At 37.0% G+C, this 12,500-nt stretch overlaps 1 protein-coding gene across 2 annotated transcripts in view; it reads right to left on the reverse strand.

Moving 5' to 3' along the window:
• The window catches only part of LOC138060605 (RNA binding protein fox-1 homolog 3-like), a 26,742-nt gene extending 15,822 nt beyond the window's left edge, over positions 1-10,920 (reverse strand). The window contains exon 1 of one of the 2 annotated variants that reach the window (XM_068906448.1): positions 10,727-10,920. In XM_068906448.1, coding sequence (XP_068762549.1) covers positions 10,727-10,807 — 81 coding nt within the window. In that variant the 5' untranslated portion in view covers positions 10,808-10,920. Of the gene's footprint in view, positions 1-1,829; positions 1,942-10,726 lie in introns of those variants that run through there. The other variant, XM_068906449.1, reaches the window with a different exon arrangement.
• Positions 10,921-12,500: the final 1,580 nt, after the last annotated feature.

A 12,500-nucleotide genomic window follows, 5' to 3' on the forward strand; every position in this document is an offset into this window, starting at 1 on the left:
GAATGCTCAAGTTACAAGTAATTTTATTGACCATTTTCTATACAGTACTATACTTCCGCATTTTTGACCAGGAAACCCAAACTTTGTCTACGTAGGCAAGTATATCATAAGATGTACTTGCCCCGATGATGGCTTTGATAAAAAAAGAATGTGGATCCCTGGTGTAAGAACAAACCATGAGATTGAGGCTACAGGACCCGATCTATTAACCATTGACAAAAGAGAGAACAACTGCCAAATTATAGACGTGGCAATGCCGGAAGATGGAAGGGTGAGAGTATGAGGAGACGAAAAAGTATGTTGTAAAGAAATACCAAGACCTCTTGAGAGGAATTCTAAAGATGTGGGGTGTAAGGACAAAGGTGATAACCACAGTTGTAGGTGCATTACACTGTAGGAACAATACCGCTAAGATTAAAAGAAAATCTGAGGACCATGATGTAGACACATCCACTGAACTGATTCAGAGATGTGCACTTTTGAGGACAGCCGCCATGCATATTGGAAGCAAAGCAAGGAAGGAACTGGGACTAGGAGTGGCTAGGAAAGGGGGCTGGGATCCTCCTCCCTGCTCTATTTTTGAAAACTCATCATCTTCTACCCTGAAACCACTTTTAAAGCTTGCCCCAGCACTCTTCCAGTTTCTACAGCATGTCCAAGATGGCACCATGGAGAACAACAAAGGATAATTCATCACTTTTTACGCAGATAAACCAGCTCTGCATGCTGTTACTCAATACACTATGTCAAAGCTGTTCTGTCAGTGTTCCAGCAATACTAGCACCAACTGATTGAATAACGTTACCGTATCCTACATGCAGTTCTAATGTTTTCATGTGCAACTTAAGACTTAGTGAGAGATGTGAGAGATGTCCTCTCTTTCCATGAAAATTAAGGAATCAACATGAATCATAACTGTTTTGTTATTCTTAAGGACAAAAATATATATTTATACCTAATTAATTATCTACATGTAAAAATCTTCCTCCAAAGGAACAAACACAAGAGTCAATCAATAATTTATGCAGACCCTTTTCATTTTTTTGTGTCAAAAAACAATAAGAATTTTATTGTTTCTTACTTAGACCATTTAATAATTAACAAGTACACCACCTGAAAACAAAACGTATCAACATTACCTACCTGGGAAGCAGCAAGCCAAAATATACATGTAGTATATTAGGTAAGTAAAAATAAAATTTCCTCAACCAAATTAGGTAGTACTGTCACTCCCTCTTTTCTCCAATGAAAAGCCAAAATATAAGAGAATAATAATGATTTCTTTTTATTGAACAAGATGTACATAGAATTAAAAGGAAAAGGGCTGGTAAAAATAAAGACACCGCAGGTAAACTTTCATTTAACAAACAATGAGTTTTTATTTTTATCTGTTATAGCTAAATTACCTCTGTGATATTCCTTTCAAATGTATCAACTGAATTATGTTATGATAACATCCTATCAAAAGAGGATTTCTGCCAAACATGTATCTAGATGTTTAACCCTCATTTTCAATATTAGAAATAAAAATATTTCACCATGTCCAAGAACAAGAAACAAGTTGGTTAATTGCACCTACCACAGAAAAAAGACATGAAAACCACTGGTCAAATAATAATTTTTTTCAAACTCAAACCACAACTGCCAACTTGCTCATTCAAGATAGCAACAATCCTCCTTCAAAATTCGGTTCAAGTTTAAAGCTATCGAATACAGATAGCAGCACAAACCCTTGAATGGATACCACATCAAAAGTGCAAACAGACTCAACCATATCACTTACAAACTTCAACACAAATTGCAAAAAAAAACTAATAGACAGCTTTTACCTCCATAATAAAAATCCTGAGTTTTCGTTCTGACCCCTGCATATATGTGTTAGTTCAAAACCCTGCCAAACTCTCTGATGTAGTTGCAACACAACCTGTGAATAATTTAGGCCTGCTGCCCTACCAGCTGCTTCCACTCCAAGATTCAAGGTTCATTAACATTTTTGCTTTTTCTCTAACCGTGAAATAATGATTTCACATTTTCATTTCAAATGCATGGGTGCTGCAGATTCTTACCATTTTGAACAAAGCCATGTAATGGATGTGATCCTTACAAAGTTACAAAATTTATCGGGTAATAACAATCCCTTTAGTAACTGATTACAGAAAAGAGAAAATTATGATACTGTGGCATATACATGTATTTTTCCCTTGGGTAAAAATAATTATGCTTTCACTGCCTCTATGAAAAGATTTACTCTCAAAGAGCATACACATGGAAACTTGTAGTCCTGTCTACATTTTTCCCCCAATAAACTAAGTCCACAAAAATTCAATAAAATGTCATAATTTTAGTGCACATGTCAAACACTAACAGGTTGCATTATCTCAACAAGCAGATTCAAATTGATGATTTTTTACTGATAGTTCATTTCGCACTAAAAACATAATTATTTACACTAAGAGACATTAAGACCAACAGATTTTGCTGTGAATTAAGGAGTCCATTACCAACAGAAAAACTCAGAACATGATCCAATGTTCACTTTCCCTCAGAAATATGGATGCCATCTAAATGAAATTCTTACATGTAGATCAGTGATATTGTGCAAACAATAAGACTTTGTTTTGCATTATGAAATGTTGAGCCTTTCAGTGTCATAATCTACACTACACTTCGGTTTTCTCAATCTATCTCACTGTTACTTGTGACCAGTTTATAATATTAGCCTCTTGATTTCAGTCCCTTCATCTGAGTTATATCTTGAACTGAAAGTTTATGTAAATAAGCTACACATGTACATGTACAGTACCGCTCAGAAATACGTTAACTGCGCATACGCAGTGTATACGCACATACGCGTATGTTCATACGCGCATACGCGTATATGTATACGCGCATACGCGTATATTCATACGCGTATGAATGCATATACATGCGCGTCTGCTTTTCCTTTGTTATTCAGTACCATAAATTTCCTTTGTGTTGCATTGTTGTGTAAAACAAAGCACTTTTGGATCTAAATAAAGCCACGAGCCGATAACAGAAAATTTACATACTCCAAAAGCTATCATGTTACAAACGCGCAAGTTGCTTCGCATCGCGAATTTACTGGATAACAAGTAAAAGTAATTCAATGTTTATGAATCAGAATGTAAAGAAAAATGTGTCTTAAGTTTGGCATTTAAATATGTGTATCATTTGTGGCCCTTCATGCAAAAAGGGGGTTTATGGATTTCATTGAAAACCGTGAAATTTTTTCACGGTCGCGGTGCATGAATTTCAATTTTCACAGCGTGAATACGCCGTGGTCACTCTACGAAAAGAAACTTTCACTCTTGGCGTGAAACTAATGATCGGTGAATGATCGGTGAAAACTTTCACGGCATGAAGTTAAGGGTAAAAATTCACACGGTGAAATTGGGAGTGAAAAATAATATTCACGGTTTGAAATTGATCCGATTGTTCAGAAATCAGTCACGCCATGAAAATAATTTTGCCTCTTTTGTTTACCTACGCTGTCGCCGTCTTTCGCTCTCAGGACAAAAAGAATGCCTGATCGCAGGGTACGAGAAATCTGTGAAAGCTCATCAACGCCAAGAAGAAGGAAAATTTTTAATTCCTAGAAAATAACGTCGCATTTTAAAGAAATTTCTGATGTCCACTTAATTGTTAAGCTACAACAAAGATAAATAATGCTACACGACTTATTATGTCGTAATTTCACCATAATCTAATCTTTTCAATAGAGCTTGAAAGATTTCATTCTAACCACTTTTAAAAAAACTGTTTTTTATGTCTGGAAGGGAATGTAGCCGGTTTATACGGTGCGACTTGTCGGCCCGATTTTTGGCGGTGGCTTTGAAAAAAATCGGCCCGACGTAAAAAAATCTGTTGCAGCAACAGAATCGGGCCGACAAGTCGCACCGTGTAAACCGGCCTTTAATTTTTTACTGAACCCATAAACTGCAGCGCTCAATCAAGTTAGTGAAATTCAAAGAAAATGACAACGCAAATGGGACACAATCTTTTTAGTATCGTATCATTCGGTTCTATCAAAATTTGCATACAACTCACATCAAGAGGAAGTCGTGACAGGTAATGCAACACCTTTCAAATAGGAGTAGAACGTGTTCCGCGAGGTAAACTCGAACAATTTCCGAGAATTGCATGTTTATTGATGGTGTGCCTTTTCGTGGAATCAAAGAGTTTTTATGAAAAGACGAGACCGTCATAAATGCAAAACGCATCTGTCGTCATGTGCCGACGCACGGACGCACAAAGTCGTGACAGCAAACGCAACACCATGAACTTTAAAAACAACGAGTATAGTATTCGTTTATGCATCACAGGCGAGGTCAATCAAACAATTTCCAAGAACTGCAACGAACACTAGCGCCGGAATCAACCCAACAGCCAGATTTAGGTCCCGTATTTAAGCTTTGTCTATCCTTAAGAAGGTGAGCACGATGAGCGCCAACTCGAAAGTACTCGCTACTTTGGTCGCCACACTCTCTTGTAACCCATAACCCTTATTATAGCTTACTTGCATCTTTGTAAACATTACTTTAATTCTGTATTTATGTGTATATTATTTTCTCTTTTAATAGTGTGAAACAAAAAAACTCTGAACCCGAACTGCATGTTTATCGATGAAATAAACATCCTTGCGTGGGTTTGTATTCCGAACACGACAGCTGTTTGTGAAAGTGCGTCTTCGTCATGTAGTTCGTAGTCATGTACTATTGTATTGCTGTCAAGCTACGTGTATTGTTTAGAACAATAAGCAAAACAATAAGCAAGCTAATGAGGCAGACGCGTATATCTGTATACGTGTATACGCGTATATATATACGCGTATGTTCGTATAACCATACGCGTACTCGCGTATGGTAATACGCACATACGCGTATCGATATACGCGTATTATGCGCATGTTTTGGTTAACGTATTTCTGAGCGGTACTGTACAGTGAGAGTGGCCTCAGCTGACTGACATGATGGCAATATTTGTAAATTACTATTACTGGCAAGACATTTTTTAAATTTTTTTTTCCGAAATAGGTTCCCCTTCAACAACTCTTGAAACCTATAAGGGGCAGTTTTTAAGGCAAAGATCTCATATCTTTGAACTGAAAATTCCACAAATGTGCATACACTGCATGTACTGTACATGCAGAGAGTGGCCTCAGCTTGTTGACATGATGGAAATTACTGTGAGTACTGGCATCTCAAGATGTTATTTATAACCCCAAAGGATTCCCCATTGGTGAGTATGACGGGAAATTCAACGGATAAAATTAATTAATTGAAAATGAACCAACTCCTGAGCAGAATCTCTGGTCAATATCTTAAATAAGCATAATGTCCTGTAGATTGATGGATGTGCCATGCTGAAAGGGCAAACAAGGCTAAAAACAGCTGTCCATGGCTGTGCCTGCATGGGTTACGGCAACTGGCCACAACATGATCTACAACTAGGCATTTCTGTAGTATGCATAATGCTGTCTCTTACACCTTTTCTATGAACCCACTATTCGCTAGAACATAACATAACATTGCAAATCTGCTGCCTAAGAAAACTTTCCGGGAGCCCTTCAGGCTTCCAACATTTAAAGTTAGTAGACTGAGTCATTTTTTTCAAGATTCCAGAATTAATTAATTCCAGCTGTGATCAAATTTACAAGAAAGTGAGGATGAATCGAGTAAGGTGCCCGTTAGGGCTACTTGTTCAGAAATTTGGTTCCCTGCCTGTGCTCGCAAAATAAGGTGCCCCAGGCGCCGGTTAGGCAGCAGCCTTGCTTTGGATTTGATGGCAAGAACTGAAATTAACCATTGTCAATTGAGACCCACCCTTCCCCCTTGTCGTTTCCATTAAATTTCCATATCAAATTATAAAATTTTAAGGGGAGGGGAGGGGGTAAGGGTTAATGAATAACAACAAGGCATTCAATTTTTGCCAAAAATGCAAGCTCACAAAGAGAGCCACAGGAGTTGAGCCGAGGGTTGGCTCAACCCTCACAAATTCCTCAGAGGTACCATTGCCTGATTTCAAGCCAAAAAGGACTAGGTATGAGTATGTAAATTATGGGATTTGAGTTGCTAATCCCATCAGGCAATGCTTATCAAACTCATTTGTAACAACAACAACTGTTTGCTACAAAATGTCCACACCAAAAGCTATTATACTGTAAATATTATTCAGCGTTCAAAATTGATCGAAGATACTGTGCATAATACATACATGTAAGTACACGCACACTTTACAAAGACCTAGCGAATTTTTTTTTTTTACACACTGTAAAATAATGACAAAAAAGAAAATATGAAAATAGAAAATTTTGTTTCAAATTATTGTCAGTAAGAAGAAAAATGGGATAAAAATGAATTCATAATTAAGTACAACGCAAATGAAGAGTTACGAAATTCTCATGTGATCCAGATTATAAACCAAAGTTCATTGAGAACTTTCTTCAAACCTGGGTAATACATTTGTACCTCAACCATTGCTACATGATAACATTACATGTAGATAAAATTATAAGATGTCCAGAGAAAATCAGTAAAATTGCTTGTCACTGAAGTCACAGAAATAGTAATACATTTTGAATGTTTCTTTGCAACCATGTTTATTATTCTGTTGCCATAAATAATTGGTCAGATTCAAATTCATAATTAATGACGCCTGTGTGAAAAAAAAGTTAATGTGAATTTTTACTACTAATAAGAGCTAAAAAAATCCCTACATACACACATACCTGAACTTTAAAATAATTTGTATGCAGAGAAAAGAAGTGACTACAGGTATTATAAAAATAATAAGTCAATAATGTTATTCACTACAATGGAATGTTTGTGATGTAAAAAACCTGAGGTCATTTTAGTTTAGAAATATGGCAGATGCCAGGATATCACAAGAACGTAAATGAAAATGAAACTCTTAACGCACATGTTTATTACCAGGGAACATTGCAGAGCTAAGCAACTCCAATACTCACATAGATACTGTAGAAGTCCATGCCGAATAACATCCAGGAACTCAGTTAAAGAATGAAGGGCATGAATGAAGACAACAGCTTTTGTTAATTGCTAGGTAAATGAGACAAAACTATGCCCCACATTTTCACTGCTACATTCATTACTAATTAGTCTCCAAGCCAATTAATGTGGTGAAACTAAACACTAAAGCAAACAGATGTCTGAGAAAGGTTAACTGTGTACCACAAACACACCAACAAGAAAAATGTGAAACTTTACCCTCTTATAGATAACTAAAGAGAATTAACTGTGTCAGAAAGTTTAAAATTTCTAATTCCTTGAAATCAATTTTTTGCAGATGTCAATAATATCACTAGACTACAATGTAGTTTTTCTTTATGCGGTTTTGATATTCTTGTACAAACAAAATGTGAGATACATGTATAACAGTAGTTTTGACACATTCCAGCAACTAATAAATCATACATGTACATGTACAAGTGAAGTAACTAAATGATAAAACAGAAATGATAATAATAGTAATATTACTGAGTCATCTGAGATAACATATATATTTACTTTTCAGACTAAAAATAATACTACTTCATTTCAGGCTAATTGGTTAAAATATTAATGCCTTTATGAATAAATTTGTATGGGCCAAGAGATAAAAATTTAGATCTTTCTTGTACATGTACTTTTCACCATGATGACATTCAAAAGACTAAATTACCACACAAGCGTACATTTGTATAATATTGAAAATATGGTGTATGAAAAAGAATAGGAAAGCCAGGTCACTCCTTTCTATTCACCTTCTTCAACATGGCCAAGCAATCACAGGTGAGAATCAAGACAACCAGCATGCTATCAAGTTTGCATGTCATTCTCGATTGGGTGGGTTAAAAAAATATTGGCTTTTACTTGTTTTCAGGTACATGTAGGCTTCTGAATGGATAGAATGGCACAAAATAAAATTTATGTTATCAAGCCTTACACGCTCCCAGTTCTTGTGTCTGCATAATACAAATGTAGTTCTAATAAAAAATAGCAAAACAAGTCTCAGATTTTCTTTGCATTACATTGCCTGAGGCAGGGACTCCTTCCTGTAGCAGTTTCTTATGATCTTCAGGTATTGCTTTTTTCAATCTGTGCTACTCTTAAGCTGAGAAACATAATTTATCACCTCACCTTAAAATAATACTGAAACACCAGATATAGCGTAGAGAGCAGACTAAAAAAACAAACTAGTGTCCCCAAGAAACAAAAATAAAATGAAATAAAATGAAATAAGAAGTCAATGTCTTGGAATATCTACAGCCTCATTAGGTTACTGAACATTACTACACATTGCACATATACATGCTCAATATTGACACAAGGGCCGAGTTGTTCAAAAGCTGATTATCCCTAATCCCAGGATGAAAATTAACCATGGAGTTTTTTCCTATACTCCCAAATGCTGTTCAACGCTGATATTAATTTGGCAAAACTTTACTTTAGAAGAAGTCAATCTTGAAAAACAAAAATAAGCAAAAGAAACTTTCACCAAAAAGTTGAAAACATGAAACAAAAGTTTATGCTAATCCTGGATTAAGTTAATCGGCTTTCCAACAACAGGACCCACTACAATCAGGAGAAAAATTTGTCTCAACAAAAACTGAAGCTCCATTATCTGGTTATCACTCAAAGTCATATAAGGCTAATGGCATTTAGGTTGCTATCCTGGTACTATGTAACAAAAAAGTTAAAAAATTTGTCTTATTAATAATTATTATTTTTTACAGTACATGCCTAAAAAATACCATTACTTCACTGCCTAGCTGTCTAAATGAACACCATTAATGATTATTAATTTTTCTTGGAAAAAAACACAACACCCCAGCCACCCTTCTGAAATTAATTTAAGTTAAGCAAACAGCAAGCTATTGTCTAGGTCAGCAATGATTTGATAGTGGTACAAGTGTTTGCATCTCTTGCAAGTCAACTCATATCATGCATGGTTTCAAGCAAGTTGCCATCAAAAGACGAGCAGTGCCATAAACATCTCACAGTAAAAACAGTGTTCATTGTCCCCTTGATTCTCCTTTTAGGATAGATGTAGCTGTCTACCAAACAACTTCCTCATTTAACAAACCGAAAATTATGACTTCTCCAAGACAGAAGAAAAATCATTAAAATCAACAAATTCTCTATAAACATTCCAATAAAAAGGGTTATCAGCTTAGGTAGGGAGAAATCCTAATACATGTAGCTTCTACCCTATGAACATTTTCCATAATTATTGTTACTGCAATACATTGTATGTTTTGGGTAAGAAAACCGAAATCCGGAATATCTAATAATGGATAGTATTGTTTTCCAGACATCAACCTTGTTATTATTTCAATGTACGGTACTTGTACAGCATGAGAACAAAATTAAAATCTTCGCATAATAAACAAATAATTTTGACCCCTCTCATCCTTTCTTGGAGAATGCATTCAGCCTCTTTAATGAATGATAGAATATTTGTCCTCTCAATGCAAATAAAAGCTAAAAAGACGATGAAAATGGTTTTGTACATTCTTTCACATTCAGAAAGAGCTGATTGTTTGAGGGTGAAAATGTTTGCTTCAAACCTGATATCCCTCCTGTGGTGACATTGTATTTCCACAAAGTTTGCAAACATATTCCGGAACGTGCTCCATTGAAATCAATAGCAAGTGCTACCAACTCAAGATCTCAAGAGGTAAATCAAGTCTCCTTCGAACGAGATGCAGACGTCTTAATATCATTAAAATGCAGAATTGTAATAGATACAGTTGCCGCAGAAGTCGACATTTGATACCCGTCTGGGAGAATCCAACAGAAATATGAGTTTCGTATGAGTTGTTTTTTCGTTATTCATGAGATATTATTCACACCACAAAATGATAAATGATGGGTAATCAGTTTAGTTTAGACGGTGTGTAGGAGTATCCTGTGAACGCCAGGTGCAGTTTCTAAAACTGGGATGATTGGAGAACCAGCTCGAATTATCTGCTGATCAAAATAATATTCACTATACAGTACTGGCAGATAAACGAATGGGACGCATTCATCAATCGACGAAAATGAAGTGGACTCGATTAATTTTCGCGATCGATAAGCTCTCAAACGTACAATGTAGCTGCTGGGGTCGGTGATCATGAAAATCCCACATTACGGAAATGTTTGCCGTATGTCACTCCATTATCCACATAAAAAAAAAACAATTTGCACAGTTTTCTAGAAACCTTTGAAAGTAAATTAATTTGACCTCAAATGCCATGGGAGGTATCATCCGATAATTCAAGCTTGTATTATCAAAAACTAAGCGATTTGCACTGAAACTAAAGCGGGTTGTAATTCTTCCGCCACCAAAACATTTCTGAGTAAAAGCTAACGTGAAAAAAGATTAACAATTTAACGGTGGTCTAAAAAACCTTAATGTACCTTGTGAGTAAAAGTTGTAATAGACCATTCTTTTTAACGCAGCTTTCAGTGTCTTGGTGTGCTGTTCCGCATAAAAGAATATACCCTATTTCGCTTAAGAGTACCCGCTTGAAACACAAAAAAAAATACCGAAGTCGATCGACGGACAATCGGGTACACGTCGGCTGGCTCCCAAAAACAAGCGACCCCATACATCGTGGTGTTAGCTGGATGATGGTTTTTGTGACGGGTTTATTCAGAATGATAATTAAGCTTAAACAAAATGTCAAATGAAAAAGGCAGCTAAACCGCAGAATTCTTACCGGTTCGTGCGGGTTTTCTGCAGATCCATCGACTGATGAGCCAACCTCTGGCGGCAGTGAAGTTGTTCCTCGTTTTTCCATTGATTTATCAACGCGAATAAGCAACCAGCCACTGGAAAAAAACGAAAATTTCCTCCTTGTCACCTTGCGGACACCAACCAAACTCTTCAGAAACGCGCCAATCGTACATCCGCCGACCACTCGGTAAGGCAGACACATAAAACAATGGTTGTATAGGGAGGAGAGGGTAAGGGAGTTTTGTGCTCTACACAGTACGTCACTGGGTAGTAAAGGCGCCTGTAAAACGAGATTGGTGCTTACCATTGAGCCAAAAAATCCGGAAATTTCGGTTTAAGGTCAAATGGAAAGGCTATTTTCCGGAAAATCTTTCCGGAAATTGTGGACAACCCACTTTTTCCGTTCGGAATGGAAATCCGGAACTCACCTCTTACCATTTGCGAGGATCGTTCCGTTTCAATTGCAAGGCCCTTTCTCACAAGATCGGGTAAATATGCGGGATGGAATGCCGGGTGGTAAATGATAAGCGCCATTCTCATCTGGTTGCTCAAGAAATTCGGGAAATTCCTTAACGTTCATTCCATCCGGATTATTTGGCTAAATGGTAATCACCCATTGTTTCCCGAAATGTTTCCTCCGCGCGCAAACGAGGAAACATTTTCTGAGGAAGCAAAATGTTTTTGAAAAAAATTCAGAAATGTTTTTGCTTCCGAAACAAATGTTTCCTGGAGCCGCAAACGGGGAAACATTTACATTTTCTTCCTCAACAATGTTAGCTTAACATTGTTTCCTCGTTTGCGGGTGCCTTAATTTAATTAAAGTGTAAATCCGTTGTGGCAATAGGCCCACAGCGCGTGCATAAACCACGAAAATAAATAGGTCTATTGGAAAAGTGCTTGATCATGAGTTTTAACAAATGAGCCCCAAAATCGGCAAGAATTTGTGACGATCATGAATAATAAAGAAGCATCCTTTGTTTTGCGAGTTGTTAGAAAAGCCTAGTTTTCATATGTCAGGAAAATCCCAGATGATCGGGGATTTCGCAGTTTCCCCACCGTCCCAGATTTTGCCGACTAATGAAAACCATAAATCGCAGACATCCCCGAGAATCTGGGATGGTCGGGGACGAAGCAGGAAAATAGGAAGCGTTTCTATTTTCCCGACGTATCCCAGATTTTTGCGATCGTCGGCGAGCATATCCGACATACGGAAAACTCAAATTTGTACTGTCGGAGACGTCGGCGATGGTTTTTAGCTGGTTACCAATCCTCTAAATTGCAAGTTCAATTTTTGGCGCACTTTCCATTTCCCGCCAAAGTCACTATCGGGAGAATCTGGAACGGTCGGGAAACGGTGAAATCCCCGATCGTCTGGGATTTTCCCGACAAGCAAGATAACTTGATCACGGCGGTCGCGGAATTCGATGTCACTTTCGATTTTGCGATTTACTTGTGCAGCCAAAGTACAATACAAGATCATAGAAAAATTGAATCTATCAAAAATCTGCCAGAATGTTTTCCGCTGATGGTATCTGTACCTTGCTTAGTTTTCTCATTTTTGAGCGTTAAAACAGATATGAATTTTCCGTCCTATGTTTCTGACAGCAAGTCGTATTTAGGTCTCCCATCCAGATACTAATCCCGCCGGAAAGGGGGTTTAACTTCAGTGACCTTTTATCATGGAAAGTTGTCAGACGCTCATAGTACACGATTAAAGTTATCTTAAAAAATAAGCCCTTTCATTTTCCTCAATCTTC

The sequence above is a fragment of the Montipora capricornis genome, chromosome 8 (genome assembly GCF_036669925.1).
Source record: "Montipora capricornis isolate CH-2021 chromosome 8, ASM3666992v2, whole genome shotgun sequence".
NCBI lineage: Eukaryota > Metazoa > Cnidaria > Anthozoa > Scleractinia > Acroporidae > Montipora > Montipora capricornis.